The 24929-nt window shown below is 40.5% G+C and overlaps 1 protein-coding gene across 6 annotated transcripts in view; it reads left to right on the top strand.

The window, feature by feature from the left end:
• LOC126202989 (DNA ligase 4) overlaps window positions 1–24929 on the top strand; it is a 291615-nt gene that overhangs the window by 82149 nt on the left and 184537 nt on the right. For all 6 annotated transcript variants that reach the window (XM_049937187.1, XM_049937186.1, XM_049937183.1 and 3 more), the window contains exon 4: window positions 9189–9343. In XM_049937187.1, the coding sequence (XP_049793144.1) occupies window positions 9189–9343 (155 nt within the window). The remainder of the gene's footprint in view (window positions 1–9188; window positions 9344–24929) is intronic.

Here is a 24929-nt window from a genome sequence, read left to right as displayed (position 1 = left end):
CAGAAAGAGTGCAATGTGAATTCCTCCTCTATGAGGAGGAGAACTTCTCTGATGGCTTGATAAAAGAAAAAAAGGGAGTCAGTAAGGAAGAGATAGGGGATCCAGTATTAGAGACAGAATTAAAAGAGCTCTGGAGGACTTAAGAACAAACAATGCAGAAGGGATTGATAACATTCCATCAGAATTTCTAAAATCATTGGGGGAAGTGGCAATGAAATGCTTATTCACACTCATGTGTAAAATGTATGAGACTGGCAATATGCCATCATACCTTCGGAAAATCCTGGTCCACACAATTCTAAAGATAGCAACAGCTGAGCAAATGTGAGAATTATTGCACAATCAGCTTAACAGCTCATGCATCCAAGTTGTTGACAAGAATAATATACAGAAGAATGGAAAAGAAAATTGAGGGTCTGGTAAAAAACGATTGGTTTGGCTTTAGGAAAGGTAAAGGCACCAGAGAGGCAATTCTGACATTGCACTTGATAATAGGAGTAAGATTGAAGAGAAATCAAGACACATTCATAGGAATTGTTGACCTGGAAAAAGTGTTTGACAGTGTAAAACTGTGCAAGATGTTTGAAATTCTGGAAAAAGTAGAGGTAAGCTATGGGGAAAGACAGGTAATTATAATAAAGGCAAAAAACAATAGGGAACAGTAAGAACAGGATATGATGAACGAGGTGCTCTGATTAAAAATGGTGTAAGACAGGGACATAGTCTTTCGCCCCTACTGTTCAATTTGTACATTGAAGAAGCAATGTCAGAAATAAAAGATAGACTCTAGTGCAGGATTAATATTCAGGGTGAAAGGATAACAATGATGAGATTCACTGATGCCTTTGCTATGCTCAGTGAAAGTGAATAAGAATTACAGGATCTGTTGCATAGAATGAACAGTCTATTGGGTACATACTATGGATTGAGAGTAAACCAGAGAAAGACAAAAGCAATTGAGAACACTGAGAAACTTAACGTCAGGATTGATGGTCATGAAGCAGACAAAATCAAGGAATTCTGCTAACTAGGCAGTAAAATAATGACAGAAGGAGCAAGGGGGACATAAAAAGCAGACTAGCAGTAGGAAAAAGTGCATTCCAGGCTAAAAGAAGTCTACTAGTATCAAACATAGGAGACTAGTAGGCAACACATCATGTGTTGACTGTTTGTTTAAAATTGCTGCAAAGATGCATGCCACTGTTTGGCTTCTGAATCGCCACCAGATGGGTAGTTCACTTACTTGACGAAATTGGTAGAATGAAGCCTAGGTCGTGCGAATACTGCAACTCCCTTTTGACCTAGCTGCCCGTGGTGAAGGGAATTGGTGTGGGAGCCACAAAATTTTCATATTGCTGCTGGCTTAAGGGAGATTTGAGCCTCAAAATTTTGTGCCCATCCCAAGGTGTTCTCAGACAGCTGGTCATACAACTACAGTAAAGAGCTCAGATCTTGAAAGGGGCTGATTGAGACAATAAATGTATATTATCAACTATCTGGAAGCAAAAAACAGAAAAAAGTTTCTAATCAAAAAATGTTCTGTGTAAATTGTGAATTAACCACAAACAATGTAAGTTACTTTTCCGCAGTATTGTAAGATGCAGAAATGGAAAATTTCCCCCTTTAAATGACTATACTGTTTACTGTATGACACAACCTGACATAGTGACCTTTTCAAGCAGGGCAGCACAAGAGGCTGTCAGAGGTGTACAAATTCTCCTTCCAGCCTGCCTGCCCCTATTTCTGCTGCAATCATTAAAGCAGCTCATCCTACCATAACAGAGACACAAAAGTACATGTGTACTGAAGCATACTATTTAAAGCAGGTCAGCTTGGGTTTCCACTAGCCTGGCAAGCTTCACGGGACCTGTTCAGTCTGCTGCATGTGACAACAGGTTGCACTGTGAATCCAACATGCCTACAGTGTAGCCAGGTATATGTTTGCATAGGTAGTTTCAGTACAGCTCATTTATCATGACGATGGGAGCAACAGAATGAACAAACTAAACTTAAAGGAGATTCTGGAGGAATTATAGAGTGAGAAATACATACCAATCATGAAACAGAACCCAAATCCACAAAAGGAATAATTGCCATGCATTAAGGCAGCTTCATATAAATCAGTAGGTGTCTCGCAATACAAGTTGTGTAAAAAGTTATGGTACTAGACTCATTTGTCAGCTTTGAGTATGTTATGACATATTTGTAAAGCTGACCAGCAGTTTCCTCACTCCATAACTTTTTTTAAAGAGGATAAAGACCTAACGGCTGACAAGTATGTGGAAATGTATACTAAGCACTTGAGGCCATTTAGCAGTATATAGGCTTTCTGAATTTAGGGAAAATGTTGAGTGAAATAGAAAAAAAATATGGCTCAGTGGACATTAAAAATCATCTTCAGGTAGTATGCGACATAGTACAAAGAAAGCTTACTATGAAAGAAAAACTACTACTTTTAGACACGTACTTTCTAGATTAACATAATAAGAAAAACAAACTTCATGGCTACTAAAATGCCTAGCTAATTTAAAATAAACTATTTGGGCCACTTGGAATAAATCTAGCAAGGCTGCAATATACATCCTGGAAAAAATATTTAAAATTGGTATAAATGGGGTAACATTCAGCTCGAACACACTGGAGTACAGAAACTAGACTCTAAAACCTTACTTCAGTTGGCATTGCACTATAACAGCCATCTTCAGCTTCTTAGGTGCAAAGGATCTCAACTTTCAGAAAGGACTCTCCTTATTACAGAAACATGTATCACATGAGGTGACCTGATTAGGATTCAAATTGAGAATAACCAGTACCATTTGAAAGAGAATGAAGTTGCAGAGAAAAAACGTTCATATTGAAATAAATAAGTAAACTTGAAATTTGTCAAAAAGCAAAAAAAGTACAAATAAAATCCACCATTTTCTGGTATGCAGTGACCCAGAATTAATACATATCTCATGGAGCTTTGCCTTGTGATACTTGGATATTTTTATAACTTTCGAACTCTACCCAAAACACTACAATGAAAGCATACAGAATGAACTTCTACATAGCACAGCACAACAGGAAGATGGGCAGCCAATCAAGACTCCCGTAGTCTGCATGGGTTAGGCTTAACTTGACTTGCGTGTGACTAAAGCAGCCTGCACATGCTGCTGCGAACATGTAGCGGATTGCATGCCTGGCTAACAGACAAGCATGGGCACGTTAAAAGCAGAATGTGTGCAGCCTTGGAGCCTGTAGGTATCCAAGCTAATGAAGCTGATTGTCGCTACCTGAAACCCAATCGGTCACCCTTCCTCTGCCAACATTAACAGAATTCACTAGGATACTGCTTGTGGACATTGGAAATAGTCTTTTTAGTCCAGGGAAATCACTGGGACCACCAATGACGGTCCCATGGCTCACCAGCTGTTACAAATTGTTGCCAAATGGCCTATTATGCAGCATACCCCACAGGATATATCTACATGTGGGCAGTCCTGTTTAATGTGCACCAAGTGACAATCAGGGCAAGACTGCTGGCTTGCCCACTGTGTGGAAACAGCAGGGGAGCAACACTGAGAATGCGGTAAACAATGCAAATGGCAACTGACTCATATCTGCGAAGTCCAAGATGGGCAAAGACAGACAGCACCATGATGACTCAGCACATGAATCATCTACAGAGCCAACATGCAGCAGTTCAGCAGAATGCAAGGCTACTTGACCCACCCCACAGGGCTTGGGGGGCTGGTTACCATGCTCATATAAGTTCACCATCTGCTAATTGTCAGACAGTACATCTTTTGCTGCTGCCGTGATCTTGTGCTATTCCATAATCTTAGCAGCTTCAGCTAAAAAGGGGTCAGACAAAGTCATTGCCCTAGTTTGGACCTCAGGGTCAGGTGTTAGCCAGAAAATTGTCTCCCAGGTTAGGAGTCCACATACAAGCTAACACATGGGGACATTCAGACTTACACTTACATGAAGAATCTTGCTAGTTGGTGATCCACACTGCATACAACTGCCCAGGGAACTTGCAGTGGTTGTTAAGCTGTAACCGTGCTGCCACCACGTGTGGTTGACAATCAAAAACCTGTTGACCAACTGACAAACGGTGCAGCAAAAACTGTTGCAGGTAATTCTCTCACCTTTCCGTAGACTCATCAAAGGTGGCAAGCAGCATTGGGGGAGGGGGGCAATGGGTGGGTTGGGGGGGGGGGGGGGCGGGGAGGCTGCGGTGGCTTACCTGCTGGTGCCTGACTCACCACCACAGCATGAGTACAGAGCGATTCCATGGTCTGTTGGAGCAGTTCGTATATCTGCTCGTGCTCTAACTTTGTTGCTACTCCTGAAGGTGCAACTGCTCCTGCCAGAATTGCAAAAATGCCAAGTCCACGATGGCCACAATTTAACACTATGAAAAAAGAAAAGGATCACACACACAAGAATATCATATGTCATCACAGGCTGATAATGCCACAACACCATCACTGTCAGCACAAAATATAGCTGTACTAGCTGACAGTGACTTGACTACTAGCGGGGGAGCTGGACCTGGGAAGAGGGAACAAATCTCAACATGGGAACGTGAACACCATGCAGAGACAGATCTTTTGCCGCCAGCAAGTATACACCAGTGTCAGTGGCTCTGTCTGTCTGTCTGTCTGTCTGTACGTACGTACATGTGCACCCTCATGACAGTGCTCTTCACTTCTCTGCTGTGATGCAACTTTAAATCGATATTTTACATTCCATTTTGTATTATCATTTATGATTGAAGCTATAGCTGCAAGCCATTTATTTTTTCTTCAGCATCTCATCTGCATCCATCTCAACATCTCCTGCTGGGATACTAAAATTTAAGAGATAAAATCAAATAGAAAAGCAGTTATCCCTTTGTGGGTAAGTTAACCACAATAAATATACAAACTCTGGGTTGCAGAGGTGATGCATGCACAGAACATGAGTAAGTGTGAATATTACCAGAGACTCATTGAAAAGCAGTCCACTCTGTCAACCCAAGAGAATGCATTTTGCTTGAAACATTTGATGAAATTCTACTCTCTCACCTTTATTTTTTTATATACTACCAAATAATATCTCATAATCAATTTGTGTGCATAATTCTGTCTCATGTTATCTGAAACTTGAAATCTGTATTAATCCAGAATGCTGTGTATAGTGTAAACTTTAAACTACTACATATTTTTATTGTAAGTGCCCGACTGTAATACATTATGTTTACAAATAAATACAAATAAAACTATTTTTTGCGTCACCCATTTATTTATTTTGGCTGTAAGCATTTCAGTGTTTCACAGCATCATCTTGAAATGGAGCATTATTTAGTTAGACACTGAGGTGACAAAAGTCATGGAGTATCTTCTAATATCGTGTCAGACCTCCTTTAGTCTGTTGTAGTGCAGCAACTCGACATAGCATAGACTCAGCAAGTTGTTGGAAGTCCCCTGCGGAAATATTGAGCCACGTAACCTCTATAAGTGTCCATAATTGTGGAATTATTGCCAGTGCAGGATTTTGTGCATGAACTGACATCTCAATGATGTCCCATAAATGTTCAATGGAGTGCATGTCGGGTGATGTGGGTGGCCAAATGATTCACTCGAATTGTCCAGAAAGCTCTTCAAATCAGTTGTGAGCAATTGTGGCCCAGTGACATGTTTGGGAACATGAAGTCCATGAATGACTGCAAATGGTCTTCAGGTAGCCAGACATAAATATTTCCAGTCAACAATCGGTTGAGTTGGACGTGAGGACCCAGTCATGTCCGTGTAAATACAGCCCCCACCATTATGGAGTAACCACCAGTTTGCACAGTGCCTTGTTGATAACTTGGGTCCAGGGCTTCATGAGGTCTGCACCACACTCAAACCCTATCATCAGCTCTTACCAACTGAAATTGGAGAATCATCTGACCAGGCCACAGTTTTCCAGTCATCTAGGGTCGAACCAACATGGTCACAAACCTCGAAAATTCGCTGCAGGCGATGTCATGCCGTTAACAAACGCTCTCACATTGGTCATCTGCTGGCATAGTGCACTAACGCCAGATTTGACTGTACTGTCATAACAGATACATTAGTCATGTCTCCCACATTGATTTCTGTGGTTACTTCACACAGTGTTGCTTGTCTTTTGGCACTGACAACTCTATACAAACACCACTGCTCTCAGTCACTAAGTGACTGCATTGCCCATAGTGAGAGGTAATGTCTGAAATTTGATATTGTCAGTGCATCCTTGACACTGTGGGTCTCAGAATATTGAATTTCTTAACGGTTTTTGAAATGAAATGAAATGTCCCATGCATGTAGCTCAAAACCTTTTCCATGAATCACATGAGTATAGATGAGAGCTCCAACAATGCCCTGCCCTCTTATACCTTATGTATACAATACTGCTGTCATCTGTATATGTGCATATTGCTATCTCAAGACTTTCGTCACCTCAGTATATATTTGGTGTTAATGAAGACTGCAGATGCTTTTCACAGCAGTAGACCATTATTGTAGGTTATGTTGTATCTTTTGCTGATGATAAAAATTGTTTTTTTTTCTTTTTTCTCGAAAAGATACCTAAAAAAAAAAAAGACATGGATTTGTGACAGTAAAATATACTTGCAGGGGCAGTAATTACACAGACCAACAACAGAAAAACTTTTTTGCTGAAAATACCTTATTCTTATGTTTTTTAGGGTGGTAAATCCAAATATGATTCTTAAAAAACTGTTTCACCCACCATTTTTTCACATTTTACAGTTAAATTTATTAAATTAAGCGAATTTTTTAAAGAATTTAACAGCTTTTATATAGTTAAAATAATTTAAAGAGGAGGTGTAATGAATGTAGATGACGTTGGTAACACTGCTGAAAAACATTTGCTGGCAAAAAAAAGGTTGATTCTATTTTTGTGATAACAGACGGTGTTTTGTTTACAATCAACTTAATCTCACTTTCCTGTTTCCTGTACATGTGCTCAGTAAAATGTCTAATCATGGTTGTAAAAACTCTGCTGATAGTTTTTGTTATATTTGTGGTGAATTTGTGATTAAAAAACACCAAAGACATATTACAGACTTTGTGAAAAAGGTTTATCTATCATACTTTGGATCTAAACTTAGTGATCAAGATAAATCTTGGGCGCCACATAAGGTATGTTATGTGTGTGTTGAAGAGCTGAGAAAATGGTCCAAAGAGGAGAAAAAAGCATTTAGATTTGCTGTACCTGTGATATGGAGGGAGCCAAGAAATCATTCCGATAATTGCTACTTTTGCAGTGTTGATATTACTGGTCATAATTCGAAAAACAAGAAGGTAATAAGCTACACTAACTTCTGTCTGCGATCCGACCAGTAGGGAATGGTGTAGATTTGCCGGTTCCTGAACCACCAGATGATTTAAATTCTATTCCAACTGAAGTATTTTGTGCTGTGCAATCTGATTTAGATGAACCAGATGATGATGAATTCCATTGTAATACAGAAAAGTCTAGAGCCCAAATTGTTTACTCAGACCAAGCATAACGATTTGGTTAGGGATCGGGGCTTAACGAAAGAAAAAGTTGAATTGCTTAGCTCTAGATGAAAAGAAAAGAACTTACTGGCAGTTGGAACCAGCATATACATTTATAGAAAGAGAGAGCAGCAATTTTCCAAGTTTTTTCAACAAGACAATGATTTAGTGTACTGCTCAGACATTCGCGGTCTGATGAATGAATTTGGTATTGAATACAAAAAGGAAGACTGGAGGCTGTTTATTAATTCATCCAAAACTAGTTTAAAGGCTGTTTTATTACACAATGGTAACATGTATGTGTCTACACCTGTAAGACATTCTGTACATATGAAAGAAAGCTATGAAAACCTAGAAATAGTGCTAAATAAAATAGACTATTCTGCTCATGGTTGGATGATATGTGGTGTTCTAAAAGTAACATCCATGCTCCTTGGTCAACAAGGTGGCTTTACCAAATTTCATGTTTCTTATGTGAATGGGACAGTATGGCTAGGGATCAACACTGGCACAGAAGGAACTGGCCCTTGAGGGAGTCTTTAAAACCTGGTGAGAAGAACATTCTTTGCAAAAACCTTGTAGAACCAAAAAAAAACGTTCTCCTACCACCTCTACTTATAAAGTTAGGCCTAATAAAAAAGTTTGTAAAGGCTTTGCCTAAAGATGGACCATGTCTTAATATCTCTGCCAAAAGTTTCCGCACCTTTCAGAAGCTAAACCAAAAGAAGGCATCTTTGATGGACCTGACATTAGAAAATTGATATTTGATGTTAACTTTGAATCCACAATGACCTTAAATGAGAAAGAAGCATGGGTATCATTCAAGCAAGTCATTACAAAGTTCTTAGGACATGAAAAAGATCCAGAATATGTTTCTATTATAGCTACAGTGTTAAAGAAGTTTTAAACTTTAGGATGTTTAATGAGCCTGGACGTTCACTTTTTGAACAGTCACCTTGGTTACTTCCCAGACAATATGGAAGATGTTAGTGAGGAGCAAGGAGAGCGTTTTCACTAGGACATTAAAGTGATGGAAAAACACTACCAAGGCGGCTGGAACACCATCATGATGGGGGACTACTGTTGACCACTTCACCGAGAAGTTCAGCAAGCGACTCATCGTAGAAAAAGCTACACAAGAGGCTTTAATGAAAAAAGAGAAAGAAACTACAAACCAATTCCAGCTGACAAGTGAAACCTGTATTAACACATACCATTGTTTTAAGTAGCTTACTGTAAATACAAACCATGCTTATGTTGTAACAAAGCATTTCATTAATTTCCCCATTTACCATATAGCACAGGATTTTTATACTATGTAATAAAAAGCATATTGCTTGAAAACTATGGGTGATACAAAAAAAAACTAAGGCTAGATTTGGATTCAGCTCATAAAAATCTATAAAGATCAGCTATCATAGTTAAAAAAAATGGTTTTCAAAAAAATTTTTTGTTGGCCTATGTTATACATTTTGTTTACATAAAAACCAGTGTTTGTGAATATGTGAGAAATAAATAAATAAAAATACTACTTTGTTAAAGTAGCTTTGAGTTCTGTCAAATTTCTAGCTGTTGATTACTTTACTTTTTGCTTGTTGTCTGTAACAATTAATTTATGGCTGCTGTTTTCAGAAACTATTTTAACCTCGCTTACATTTACATTTCCTCCAGATCTCCAAAAGCTGGTGTGAATCAGGCAGGAGATTTTGCAGAAGTGGCATACTTTATTCTGAAAACCCGTTGCGGAGAAGGAAAGAAATTTACTGTGGAAGATGTGAATTCCTGTCTTGATGCATTGGCTCAGAAACATGCAGCTCATGATCCCAGTATGTATTAATAATTTGTTCATTTTCTGTTGCAAATATTTACCGTGGGATAGAACTATATATGATGATGTAAGTAATTTTAATGCTAAGGAAAGTCTAGGATGGAATAACAACAATATTATGAAAAGGATACATTGCTAGTCACCATGTAGAGGAGATGATGCGCCACAGACAGATACGATGAATACATTTTAGCTTTTGGGCAAAAGGCCCTCTTTTGAAATATTGAAAGGACACAAATTCACACAAGCACAACTCACACACAGGACCACTGTGTCTGGCCGCTGAGACTTGTCTGAGTCATAACTGAGCCAAATGGGAGCAATAATCTGGTGGGACGGTAAGGAGGAGACATGGGGCAGAGAATGGTGGATAGCAGGGTGTAGTTGGGGGTAGGCGTGGTGCTGCTTGTGGGACTGTGCATGGACTGATGGGTACAGGGCAGGAACTGCTAGTTGCAGTCAGGAAGTTTGAGGAGGGGAAGGTGAGCAGGAGAGGAGAGAAGTAGAGAAGGGGAAAAGAACTGATTGATAGGGTAGAAGGCTGTATTGTGCTGGAATGGGAGCAGAGAATGGGATAGGTAAGTGGAGGACAGGGATTAGCACAGCTTGAGGAAAAGGGGGTTATGGCAATGAAGGATACATTGCGGGAAGAGTTCACACCTGGGTAGTTCAGAAAAGCTGGTGTTGATAGGAAGGATCTAGGTGGCACGGGCTGTGAAGCATTCATTGAAGAGAAGCATATTGTGTTGGGCAGCATATTCTCTTTAGGCCACAGTTTGTTGGTGGCTGTTCATGTAGACAGACAGCTTGTTAGTTGTCATGCCAATGTAGAAAGCAGTACATTGGCTGCAGCTTGTGGATTGTAGGTCACTTGAATGATTTCACAAGTTCTTTCATTAACAACCTTGAATTCTTTAACCAAACTTGATACTTTGTCATGCATCACAAATCCAGTGCCAAGTTTATGTTTACCTACACACCCACCATAAAATAGTATGTGTCCATCTTCTTTATGAGTACCCTCACCTGTCCATCTTGTCTCGTATACTGCCACCAAGTCCAGTTTATATTGCTTAATTTCTGAGACCTTAGCCTGGATGGTTCCTGGTCTATACAAACTGTGAACATTCCAACATCCAAAATGAAAATTTCCAATTTGTAGGCAATTTTTCCTTTGTACTTTTTGCCTTCCATTGTATTCATCCATGTCTGAGGCAAGTTTCATAAAAAGAAGACTTTATTAAGTGTTCCCCCCAATGAACCATGGACCTTGCCGTTGGTGGGGAGGCTGCGTGCCTCAGCAATACAGATGGCTGTACCGTAGGTGCAACCACAACGGAGGGGTATCTGTTGAGAGGCCAGACAAACGTGTGGTTCCTGAAGAGGGGCAGCAGCCTTTCAGTAGTTGCAGGGGCAACAGTCTGGATGATTGACTGATCTGGCCTTGTAACCATAACCAAAACGGCCTTGCTGTGCTGGTACTGCGAACGGCTGAAAGCAAGGGGAAACTACAGCCGTAATTTTTCCCAAGGGCATGCAGCTTTACTGTATGGTTAAATGATGATGGCGTCCTCTTGGGTAAAATATTCCGGAGGTAAAATAGTCCCCCATTCGGATCTCCGGGTGGGGACTACTCAAGAGGATGTTGTTATCAGGAGAAAGGAAACTGGTGTTCTATGGATCAGAGCATGGAATGTCAGATCCCTTAATCGGGCAGGTAGGTTAGAAAATTTAAAAAGGGAAATGGATAGGTTAAAGTTAGATATAGTGGGAATTAGTGAAGTTCGGTGGCAGGAGGAACAAGACTTTTGGTCAGGTGAATACAGGGTTATAAATACAAAATCAAATAGGGGTAATGTAGGAGTAGGTTTAATAATGAATAAAAAAAATAGGAGTATGGGTAACTACTACAAACAGCATAGTGAACGCATTATTGTGGCCAAGATAGACATGAAGCCCACGTCTACTACAGTAGTACAAGTTTATATGCCAACTAGCTCTGCAGATGTTGAAGAAATTGATAAAATGTGTGATGAGATAAAAGAAATTATGCAGTTAGTGAAGGAGGACGAAAATTTAATAGTCATGGGTGACTGAAATTCGAGTGTAGGAAAAGGGAGAGAAGGGAACATAGAAGGTGAATATGGATTTGCACAGAGCATAACTTAATCATAGCTAACACTTGGTTCAAGAATCATAAAAGAAGGTTGTATACATGGAAGAGTCCCGGAGATACTAAAAGGTGTCAGATAGATTATATAATGGTAAGACAGAGATTTAGGAACCAGGTCTTAAATTGTAAGACATTTCCAGGGGTAGATGTGGAATCTGACCACAATCTATTGGTTATGAACTGCCGATTAAAATTGAAGAAACTGCAAAAAGGTGGGAATTTAAGGAGATGGGACCTGGATAAACTGACTAAACCAGAGGTTGTACAGAGTTTCAGGGAGAGCATAAGGGAACAATTGACAGCAGTGGGGGAAAGAAGTACAGTAGAAGAAGAATGGGTAGCTTTGAGGGATGAAGTAGTGAAGGCAGCAGAGGATCAAGTAGGTAAAAAGACGAGGGCTAGTAGAAACCCTTGGGTAACAGAAAAAATATTGAATTTAATTGATGAAAGGAGAAAATATAAAAATGCAGTAAATGAAGCAGGCAAAATGGAATACAAACATCTCAAGAATGAGATCGACAGGAAGTGCAAAATGGCTAAGCAGGGATGGCTAGAGGACAAATGTAAGGATGTAGAGGCTTATCTCACTAGGGGTAAGATAGATAGTGCCTACAGGAAAACTAAAGAGAACTTTGTAGATAAGAGAACCACTTGTATCAACATCAAGAGCTCAGATGGAAACCCAGTTCTAAGCAAAGAAGGGAAAGTAGAAAGGTGGAAGGAGTATATAGAGGGTCTATACAAGAGCGATGTACTTGAGGACAATATTATGGAAATGGAAGAGGATGTGGATGAAGATGAAATGGGAGATTCGATACTGCGTGAAGAGTTTGACAGAGCACTGAAAGACCTGAGTCAAAACAAGGCCCCCCGAGTAGACAACATTCCATTGGAACTACTGACGGCCTTGGGAGAGCCAGTCCTGACAAAACTCTACCATCTGGTGAGCAAGATGTATGAGACAGGCGAAATACCCTCAGACTTCAAGAAGAATATAGTAATTCCAATCCCAAAGAAAGCAGGTGTTGACAGATGTGAAAATTACCGAACTATCAGTTTAATAAGTTACAGCTGCAAAATACTAACACGAATTCTTTACAGATGAATGGAAAAATTGGAAGAAATGGACCTCAGGGAAGATCAGTTTGGATTCCGTAGAAATGGTGGAACACGTGAGGCAATACTGACCTTACGACTTTTCTTAGAAGGAAGATTAAGGAAAGGCAAACCTACGTTTCTAGCATTTGTAGACTTAGAGAAAGCTTTTGACCATGTTGACTGGAATACTCTCTTTCAAATTCTAAAGGTGGCAGGGGTAAAATACAGGGAGAGAAAGGCTACTTACAATTTGTAAAGAAAGCAGATGGCAGTTATAAGAGTCGAGGGACATGAAAGGGAGGCAGTGGTTTGGAAGGGAGTGAGACGGGGTTGTAGCCTCTCCCCGATGTTATTCAATCTGTATATTGAGCAAGCAGTAAAGGAAACAAAAGAAAAGTTTGAAGTAGGCATTAAAATCCATGGAGAAGAAATAAAAACTTTGAGGATCGCCGATGACATCGTAATTCTGTCAGACAGCAAAGGACTTGGAAGAGCAGTTGAACGGAATGGATAGTGTCTTGAAAGGAGGATATAAGATGAACATCAACAAAAGCAAAACGAGGATAATGGAATGTAGTCGAATTAAGTCGGTTGATGCTGAGGGAATTAGATTAGGAAATGAGACACTTAAAGCAGTAAAGGAGTTTTGCTATTTGGGGAGCAAAATAACTGATGATGGTCGAAGTAGAGAGGACATAAAATGTAGACTGGCAATGGCAAGGAAAGCGTTTCTGAAGAAGAGAAATTTGTTAACATCGAGTATAGATTTAAGTGTCAGGAAGACATTTCTGAAAGTATTTGAATGGAGTGTAGCCATGTATGGAAGTGAAACATGGACGATAAATAGTTTGGACAAGAAGAGAAGGAGCTTTCGAAATGTGATGCTACAGAAGAATGCTGAAGATTAGATGGGTAGATCACATAACTAATGAGGAAGTATTGAATAGGATTGGGGAGAAGAGAAGTTTGTGGCACAACTTGACCAGAAGAAGGGATCGGTTGGTAGGTCATGTTTTGAGGCATCAAGTGATCACCAATTTAGTATTGGAGGGCAGCATGGAGGGTAACAATCGTAGAGGGAGACCAAGAGATGAATACACTAAGCAGATTGTAGGATGTAGGTACTGGGAGATGAAGAAACTTGCACAGGATAGGGTAGCATGGAGAGCTGCATCAAACCAGTCTCAGGACTGAAGACCACAACAACAACACATTAAGTGTTAGGTTTGGAGTACACATTTCTGAAAAGATTAGAAACTTAGCTGCATGTGTTTCCAATCTCTCTCTAGAATAAATGTGCAGTGATATGGTAATTTTTGAATGGTATGTGGGATCTGAAACCCAGGATTTAATGTCTAGTATCCTTACATTCCCAACTAATATGTCTTTATCAGCCAGCAGCCACTCCATGTGTGCTGCAGATCCATATACTCCAGAAACTGCTCCCCCTGTGGTTCACAAATTTCAGATCTTAATGCGTCCAGCTTTGCCAGTGATTCGAATTCACCAGAGCAACAACAAAATGAACACTCATTTCAGATCCACCCTACAGTTTCAGTCTTCATCATTATGATTACGTTTTATGAAATGTTAGGTGGTCTTCAGCCTGTCTTTAGAGGTCATGTCTAAGTCGCAGCCTCTCTGGCACACATCACCAGAACATCTGGAGCTGATAAACAAACCCACTATCCACTAGACAGTCTCCAAGGGAAACATTAAACCTGAAGCTGTAGTTATGAATAGCAGTTACACTCAGGGGTGCAGTGACATGCCAGCACAAACTGCAGTGTAGATGTACCACTTAAAGTTACTCTTTCATGGATTTCATTATAGCCTTTGATGGTACATATCTGTGCACATCAAAATTTTCCTTTGCATTAAATATTCTAAAAACAAGACCACAAAGAATTTCAAAATTTGTAGAACTGATAACCAGCCAATGTGATTGACAGGAAGGAACTTTTTTTAAGAGAACTGTAATAAAAGTAGCAATACTGTAAATAATTGTATTTATTCTCATAATAGAATATAACACAGTATTACAATGGGTAAAAATAGTTTTATTTATGAGTAAGGTTAAATAAATTGGTCTTGTCAGGTGACTATGCAATAGCTGCTTCTTTCTTTATGTGAATGGAGTCTCACATGCACACATATTGGGAAAAAGGCATGAATATACACACATGGCTCTTCTTGTGTATGAGGCAACCATAGATACACAATGACAAGGTGCACTGTGCACATTCAGACAGTGTTGGACTGATCGTTGACAACACACATCACAAGGGTGTAAATGCTCTGAGAAGCTGTTGTCAGTATGCCAAATTGTTTAATTAGCTGTGTGCAAGAGAGTACAGAGTGGATACTCATGTTATGATTGTTACACACTCTTATACAACAAATACTTTTCTCCTTAATGATTAATCACCCCGGAATATGATGCCAGTATACATTAGTAAATGAAAGTAGAAAGTGCAAGTCACATTTTGACATTTTCATCACCAAAATATGATGACATCCAAAAAAGTTGCAGAGCTTAGATGTTTAAGGAGATCTATGACGTGTGGCTTCCATTTCAGGTTGTTATCAAAATAAGCACAAAAGAATTTATAATATTTTGTCTGATTTACCCTAATGCATTACTTCTAATGGTGTAATCAGGCACTGTGTAATTTTGAATTACATTTCCAATTGCTGAAGGTACTCCATAAGGCTTGGTTACAGTACTTGCACCATCACCAGTGAGAACTATTTCTGCATCTTTAATATGTGATGAAAGATCATTTGTATAAACAAGAACAGGAGTGGGCCCAGTATGAATTAATCATTATCGTTCACCTGTAGTGTTTAATTCCCATTCTGTATGTGCTGTTTCATTATGTGCACTCCCAGAGTTTATTAATGCAACACACTGTACCTTTAATTAGAAAGGGTCAAAACCCATTACCAGCAAGATCTCTGCTACCATAATACATGAGCTGCTGTAAAAGTTTAGTGTGTATGTATATTCTCAGTTTCAAATGTAATGACTCATAGTTACTGATTTCTGCACCTTAAGTGTATTTATGTTATGATCGTAGTAGTTGGTGCAGTTGTGTTTAATGATGGAACTGAAGTTCCTCAACATATGTGAAACTCCTGTAAATGAATAAGAAGAATTTCTTCTGTAACACTGTCTGTATATTGTTCCATGAAATATAACTACATCTTCTACAAACAACTTTACAACATAGGGAACATCATCTCAGTTTGACAGCTCATTACATGAATGAATCTTGTACAAGTTTCTTCTGCTTCTGCATAGATCTCTTGCAGTATTGTTACTGGGGGCTTACTGTGTTGCAGCAACTTGAGATTATTATTCATGGAGTGTGTACAAAGGCCCACGCAGGTACTTCATCTTGTGGGATTACTGCATTCACAGCCCCACTTCAAAAACATGGCATCCCTCTGTACACTCATTACATGCGAAAATACATAGCAAAACCTCCAAACAGTTTCACAGTCATAAGTACTAAATCACTATATTGTTTACAGTACACAAGTGTCATTCATTGGCTAGGTAGATGGAAGTAGAGGAGGAGGAAGAGGAGATTAGTGTTCAACATCCAGTCAGCAATGAGATCGTTAGAGACAGAGCACAAGTTCGGATTAGGGAAGGATTTAGAAGGAAAGTGACTGTGTCCTTTCAAAGGAACTGTCCCAAAATTTGGCTTAAGTAATGTAGGGAAACCTTGGAAACCTAAATCAGGATGGCCGGTTGTGAGTTTGAACATTTTTCTCCTGAATGCAAGTCCAGTGTGCTAACCACTGCACTAACCACTATGTAGACATAGGATTACACATTAATATACTGGACTAAAATGTAACACCACAAATTACGCAGTCAGATGCTTTTGACATGCCACAGAAAATACTAGATGGCAGTATTTTATCATTTAAATTTTGTGTAAGCTGATTTGTGAACAAAAAAATAACTTGTTCTTTGGAGAGAGTCCTTTTAAATTCAAATTGAGACACACTGTTTTGAGAGAAGTGTTTTATATTTCTTAACATACATAATCCTTTCCAGTACCTTCCAGGAGAAGATAAGTACTGAGGCTGGTCAGTAATTATTAATTTCTGGCTTATTGCCTTCCTTGTAAAGATGTCTGACAGTAGCATATTTCGGTCTGTCTGTTGCATGTTATAGTGATATCTTAAAAAATGGAGCATGGTAAAAATGCACAACTCGAAAATATACCGCTGGATATTGTTCGAGAATACATCTATCTTGGCTAACTTGGAAGTATGCTGGAAGACCTAAGATCAAAAACTTCTGATGCACCAAGCAAGACTGGTGAGCATATGGAAGATATCCAACTATCTTCAGGGCAAAAATGCCAGTGACACTGGAAAAAAATAAGCTTTTATTTGATTCTTGACTTATGACTGTGGGACCTGGACAGTTCATGAGTACACAAGAAGGAAACTTAGAACTGTGCAGCAAGGCATGGGAAGTTCTGTGTTAGTATTTATGAGGAAAGATGAAAATTCCGACAAAATACATCAAATCAGTTACTAAATGGGGGCAGCCTGGAGATAAAAGCCACTATGATATGGCAATCGACCAACCCTGTTGCCAGAAGAAATGGTGGCCATTGAACACAGTCAGTGCTGGAATGGAGTCCAAGAGATGGACACAGACCACAAGGAAGACTGCTAAACCGATGGGACAAAGATTTGTGGAAGATCACTGAAGTCAACAGGCTGAATATCACACAAGACTGTTCCTCATGGAAGATGATATTGCAGACATACGTGAGCTCAGTGCCTGGAGGGATCACATGTTTCTAGTGGGAGGCTGCGGGTGCTTGCATCAATGCTGCCAGCACCAGTCATGTGCCAGAGGTGAGCGCCAAACATCCGAGTGCTGTGTGTGAGGTGTGGTGGGTTGGCCAGCTGTCAGTAGACAAGCTTCTGCTGACAGCAAAATGTGTCATAGCCTTTAGGACGAAGACTGTGCTGTACTCCGTAATGTCTAACTACTTTGGATGGGTGTGACATCACAACTGTTTACATCTTTTAACTGAAGTAGCGGGAAAATAGTTGCGAAAATGCGAAGTGTCTTAGAAAAATATAAACTTTTGGAATCTGATAATAAGCATCTGTTTTGTGTTGTGTTATGAGTTCTTTCATGTCGCAAAGGTGGAAAACATCAGAAGTATTGTTGATGAATACAACTGATGTAAATGTTCAGATCTTCATTACGGACACACACTTCATGTGGTTGTGAAGTGTGTATGTGAACAGAGTGCCATGTTTGTAACAATATATGAAAAGGATAGTTCCTAGTCACCATATAGCAGAGATGCTAAGTCACAGATAGGCACAACAAAAAGGTTGTCAGAAAATAAGGTTTTGGGCAACAAGGCCTATGTCAAAAATAATAGGCGACACAAACACACACACACACACACACCCACACACACACACACACACACACACACACACGTGCAAACACAAACACAACTCGCACACACACGACCACAGTCTCTGGCAGCTGAATCAACACTACGAGCAGCAGCATCAGTGCATGATGGGAGAGTCAAAGGAGGAGGCTGGGACGGGGAGGGGGAGTGATAGCAGGGTTGGGCTGGGGGATGGTAATGTGGTGCTGGGGAGTGTGCGGGGACAAGATGAGGAGAGGGTAGGGCAGCTAGGTGCAGTCGGGAGATTAAAAAGAGAGGGGAGGGGAGAGGTTGGGGGGTGGGGGGTAGCGAAAAGGAGAGAAGTAAAAAGATTGTGCGTGTTCATGGAAAAGAGGGCTGTGTAGTCTGGAATGGGAACAGGGAAGGGGCTGATGGGCGAGTACAATGACTAACAAAGCTTGAGGCCAGGAGGATTACAGGGACGTAGCATATATTGCAGGGAGAGTTCGTATCTGCGCAGGTCAGAGAAGCTTTTATTGGTGGGAAGGATCCATATGGCACAGGCTGTGAAGCGGTCATTGAAATGAAGAATGTTGCATGGGTCAGCGAGCTCAGCAGCAGGGTGGTCCAGTTGCTTCTTGGTCACAGTTTGTTGGTGGCCATTCATGTGGACAGACAGCTTGTTGGTTGTCACGCCCAAATAGAGTGCAGCACAGTGGTAGCTGCATAGCTTTTATATCACATGACTGGTTTCACATGTAGCCAAGACTTTGATGGGATAGGTGATGTTTATGACCAGATTGGAGTAGGTGGTGGTGGGAGGATGTATGGGACAGTTCTTGCATCTAGGTCTACTATAGGGATATGAGCCATTAGGTGAGGGACTGGGAGCAGGGGCTGTGTAGGGATGGAGAAGTATATTTTGTAGGTTTGGTGGATGGTGGAATACCACTATGGGAGGGGTGGTAAGGATAGTGGGCAGGACATTTCTGATTTCAGGCCTCTTCCCTATTCACATTCCAGCACTACACAGCCCTCTACTCCACCAATGCACCCAGTCTTTTTACTTCTCTTCTTTTCTACTATCTCCCCCCTCCCAAACACCTCTCCCCTGCCCTCTGTCTAGCCTTCCAACTACACTTAACTGCCCTACCCTCTCCCTACCTCATCCCTGCATGCTCCCCAGCAGCACATTACTGTTCCTCACTCCTACCCTCTTCTCTCTCCCCCCTCCCCACCACAGTCTCCTCCTCACCCTACCCAGTTACCTTTCCCATCATGTACTGCTGCTGCTCTTAATGTGGCTTCAGCTGCCAGAGACTGTGGTCATGATTTGTGTGTGTGTGTGTGTGTGTGTGTGTGTGTGTGTGTGTGTGTGTGTGGTCTACTTTCGACAATTGTTGGTCGAAAGCTTATTTTGTGGCAGTCTTTATATTGTGCCTCTGTGTGTGTGTGTGTGTGTGTGTGTGTGTGTGTGTGTGTGTGTGTGTCGTCTACTTTTGACAAAGGCCTTGTTGGTTGAAAGCTTATTTTGTGGCAATCTTTTTATTGTGCCTATCTGTGACTCAGCATCTCTGCTGTATGGTGAGTAACAACTATCCTTTTCATAAATTGTTATGTTCCATCTGGGATTTTGCATTGTTTGGATACCTCATTTGCATTTATTAATGACATGAACAGATTCCAAGAGAACAATCAAAACTGTGGAATGTAATCTTATGATTAACATTAATCATTATAGTTGGGCTCGTCAGTTCTGTAAGAAGGATGACAAAAGTCAAGGAATTTGAATAGTTACTAAATCTGTTGTCGATACGTGGTACTCAAGTTTTACAGTTTCTTGGGATTATTCATAAGACAATAAAAGTTACCACAGTTCATCAAGTAAATTGTTATTATTACTTGTAAACTGGTAGTTTGTATGCCAATGCCCACAGCTCTCTGAATTTATCAAATATAAAAGCAAGTTTGAGTACTGAATAGTATTTTGTTCAATTGCATGGGGAGCTGGGTAAGGTAATAATTATAGATCATCCACATAGGACATAGGCACTTCCAATAATAGTCTCTTCTGGACATTATGTTTATGGAAAAACAGACTATAATTGTCTGTGGAGAGTCTAGTATAAATCTTGTGAGTGAATCTGCTTCTAAAGAGCTCTTTCTTAACGTATTACACAGCTTCAGTATGTCTCTTCTCATATGTAGTCTCACAAGAATAACAAATAGAAAATCAAGTTTTACAGAGAACATATTTTCAAACATGGATGCTGCTGGGATAAAAATTAGAAATACTGATTTGGGGTTAGCTGACAATAATTCTCTCATATGTTCAATTCCTGTTGTATCTGTGATAGAAAGTGATGTGTTATCTTTCTTGTAGAAGATTGCTACTCACCATATACCAGAGATGTAGAGTTGCAGATAGGCGCAACAAAAAGATTGTCACAGATAAGCTTTCGGCCAACAAGGCCTGTGTCAAAAATAGACGACACACACACACACACACACATATGCAAATGCAATTCACACACACAGATGCAGTTTCTGGCAGCTGAAGCCACATTGCAAGCAGCAGCAACAGCAAATGATGGGAGTACTAACTGGGTGAGGTAAGGAGGAGGCTGGGGTGGAGGGGGGGAGGGATAGTAGGGTAGGGGTTGGAGGACAAGTGAAGTGCTGCTGGGGAGCACACAGGGACAAGATGGAGAGAGAGTAGGGCAGCTAGGAGCAGCCTGGAGGTTAAACGAAGGGCAGTAGAGATTTTTTTTGGTGAGGGTGCGTGTTAGTGGAAAAAGAGAGAAGTAAAAAGACTGGGTGTGATGGTGGAATGAGGGTTATGTAGTGCCGGAATGGGAGCAGGGAAGGGGATGGATGGGTGAGGACAGTGACTAACCAAGGTTGAGGCCAGGAGGTTTATGGGAACGTAGAATATATTGAAGGGAGAGTTCCCACATGTGCAATTCAGAAAAACTGGTGTTGGTGGGAAGGACCCATATGGCACAGGCTGTGAAGCAGTCACTGAAATGAAGCATGTCGTGTTGGACAGCATGCTCAACAACAGCGTTATCCACTTGTTTCTTGGCCACTGTTTGTTGCTGACCATTCATGCGGACAGACAGTTTGTTGAGTTGTCATGCCCAAATAGAGTGCAGCACAGTGGTTGCAGCTTAGCTTGTAGATCACGTGACTGGTTTCACAGGTAGCCCTGCCTTTGATGGGATAGGTGATGTTTGTGACCAGACTGAAGTGGTGGGAGGATGTATGGGACAGAGCTTGCAGTAGGTCTATACAGGGATATGAGCCATGAGGTAAGGGACTGGGAGCAGGAGTTGTGTTGGGATGGACAACTATATTGCGTAGGTTCAGTGGATGGCGGAGTATCACTGTGGGAGGGTGGGAAGGACAGTGGGCAAGACATTTCTCATTTCAGGGCATGAAGAATTGTAGTCAAAACCCTAGTGGACATTGTAATTCAGTTGCTCCAGTCCTGGGTGGTACTGAGTTATGAGGGGAATGCTCCTCTATGACTGGGCAGTGAGACTTTGGGAGGTAGTGAGAGACTGGAAAGATAAGGCACAGGAGATCAGCACAACTAAAAGTGGTACAGGTCTCTTGTGTTTAAAGAACTATAACATGCACATAAAGTAAACATATTGTTTAATTAGGTTATCTGTTATGATTATTAATTGCAGGAGGTGATCTATTTGCACATGGGACCTATTATTTTCATACTGTAGTTTTCTTTTGAAAATCAATTTGTTTGCGACGACCAATAAATTAACACAATTACTGGATTAATAGTTTCGGCAATATGTAGTGTCATCTTGAGATCCATAAAACTGGGCAGTGGGAGTGACATCATACAATGCTTTCCCACTCAAAAAAGTTGAAATATAACGTTGTCATGCTAGGTATTCTGTCATACAGTATGTACTCCAAGTTATACATATTTTATGACAAAATGCCTGGCATGTCACTGTACCATAAAGAAGTAGTCTTTTGTGCCATCACCAAAGCTTTGATTTCTTAAGTGAAAACAGCTCTGCTTTGTCACATTTTCGGCTATATTAGATATCCTTAGTCAGCCTCACCTACAGCAAATATGTCACTGTATTGGACTGTTGGCAATGAGAATGAAGACAACATTTATAACTGTGTAATGTGAGACTCTGACTGACTTCATTACACTATGGTCCTCTGAGGACCTTGGCTTCCTCAATCACAGATTTCCAATCGTCTTGGCCTTCAGCATGCCTGTGCCTCCTCCTCACTCCCACTGCTCTCAGGTCGACTTCCACATCTTCTAGCCATCTCGCACGTGGTCGTCCTCTCCTTCTTATACCACCAAGATGTCCCATCATCATCTTCTTCGGGAGTTTTTCTTCTGTCATATGCTGGACATGTCCTAACTATCTTAGCCAGGTTCTTTCTACAGGGCCCTTATTTCAACATTAGTTTTAATTCTCCGTATCTCACCTTTTACAGGACCAAAAATCTTCCTCAGCACTTACCTTTCCCATATATTTAGTTTCTTCTCCAAAGCCTCCGTCAGTACCAATGCCTCACTGCCATACATCAGAACTGGTTTGATCACTGTTTTGTAGAGTGTCAGCTTTACTTTCCTATTTAGGTTCTTACTTTTGAGCATGGTATATAGTGCTCTATATGATCTGTCGGCAGCCTTAATTTGGTTTGTTATATCTGCCTCCACTTTGTTTTCTGATGTTATTACTGAGCCAAGATAAATAAAGCTATCTACTCTTTAAAAGTTGTACCTTTCTAGCTGTAGATCATTTATGTTTCTTCTATCTCTCTCAGTTACCATATACTTAGATTTTGTCTCACTAATTTGTAAACCAAGGTTCTTGGCAGCAGCTTCAAACTCTTTGAAGGCTGATGTGAGTGCCTCCGTACTTCTAGCACTTATTACTACATCATCTGTATAGGCAAAGATTTGCAGAAGTCTATTGTAAATATTGCCTCCTGGATTTGTGCTTATTGATCTTACTGCATTCTCTAATACCAGGTTGAATAGTACTGGGGATAATGGGTCTCCCTGTCTTAGTCCTTCTTCCATTGGGAACAATCTTGACAGACATCCCTGATCTTTAACCCGGCTTTTGCTGTTTTCCAGGGCCATCTTAGTTAATTTTATTAGCTTCTTGGGAAATTTGAATGTCTGCATTGTTTCCCACAGTGCTGATCTTTTAACTGTCATAGGCCTGTTTATAAAGAGATGTTCTAATCTTACATTATATTCATAAGTCTTCTCCAGCATCATACGTACTGTAAAGATATGGTCAGATGTAGACCTCCCAGCTCTAAAACCTGCCTGGTACTCACCTAGAATCTTTTCTGCTCTTCTACTTACTTTCCTTGTTATAGCCCTAGAAAGGATTTTGTAGATGATACTAAGCAGAGATATTGCTTGGTAGTTCTTACACTGCATGTGTGATCTTTTCTTATGTATAGGGCAGATGGTTGCTAACGTCCAGTCCTCTGGCATTTTCTCTGTTTCCCAGGCCATTGTAAATTTTGTGTGTCCTCCATACTAATATTTCACCTCAGTGTTTTATCATCTCCACTGTTACCAAGTCGTGTCCAGGAGCTTTGTTATTCCCAAGTTGCTTTATAACTACTCTTAGCTCTTCTATCGATGGAGGTTCTGTGTCCACTGCATCATCATCTCCATCCACCTCTTGTTATTCTTCAGTTTCTTCTCTAGCTCTCTCCATTTCACTCTTCACTTCAGAATGTTGTACCAATGTTTCTATTATTTTTCTCTTTCCAACTATCAAACTGCCTGTCTCATCTTTCACCATGTCCAACCTTTGCTGATATCCTCTCTTTATTTGTCCCACCCCATAAAAGAATTTCCTCCCCTGCTTATTTTCAAAGTTCTTCTGTATTTCATCCATCCTTTCCCTTTCCTCTACTCTCTCTTTAATTTGCACTAAATTCTTAGCTACCCTTCTCTTCTTGTTAAACATAGCCACATTATTTTGTATGGGTCTCTGTAACATTCTTTGTCACGCTTGATTTCTGTCATCTAGCACCTTTGACATCTCCTCATCAGACCATCCGTTTCTTTTCTGTTTTCCTCTTTCTCCAAGTGTCTCTTGATCTGTTGTATCTAAAGCTATCTTAGTTTCCTCCCATAATATGTTGATATCCTTTCTCTCCATCCCGCTGATCTTTTGCAACTTCTCTTGCACTTTTTCCTATACTTTTCCTTTTTCCTCTGATCTTTGAGCATCTCCACATTGTAGTCCTTACTTTTCTCCAACCCAGCCCTTCTCGCTTTTACTGCAATCCTTTCTAAGGTTTTGATTCTTACCAAAATATGGTCTGAGTCAATATCGGCTCCTCAGGGGCTAATCACATCCAAAATATCTGAGGCATGCCATCCATTTATCAGTACATGATCTATTTGATTTCTCATCAACAAGGACATACCCAGGATCTGAACTAGGTGGGTGGGGGGGTGGGGGGGGGGGGGGGGCAGGTCATACTAGTCTCAGGAAACAAGGACTCGAGACAACATACAGCACTTCTTATTAAATAAAACAGTAAACCAGTGAAAAACTGCTTTTAATAAACATTTTAAATACAAGAATGCACTGGTACAATCCGAGAAAACATGCAGAATTTCTTATTAAATAAAACAGTAAACTAGTGAAAAACTGCGAATATCTGAATATCTTCTAGGGGGCGGCGGGGGGGGGGGGGGGGGCAGCTGCCCCCCCTGCCCCTCGCTGGGTACGCCCATGCTCATCAACCCATATGGTGATATCCAAGTCTCCTTATGAATGTATTTGTGTGGGGTTTGACTCCAGGTGTGTACTATGAAGACCTGCCACTGTTTGGTTCTCTTTTTCTTTACCTACTTTGGTATTACA

The sequence above is a fragment of the Schistocerca nitens genome, chromosome 9 (genome assembly GCF_023898315.1).
Source record: "Schistocerca nitens isolate TAMUIC-IGC-003100 chromosome 9, iqSchNite1.1, whole genome shotgun sequence".
NCBI classification, from domain to species: Eukaryota; Metazoa; Arthropoda; class Insecta; order Orthoptera; family Acrididae; genus Schistocerca; species Schistocerca nitens.
The sequence above is the reverse complement of the archived record's forward strand: the minus strand, read 5'-3'. Positions and strand labels throughout refer to the sequence as shown.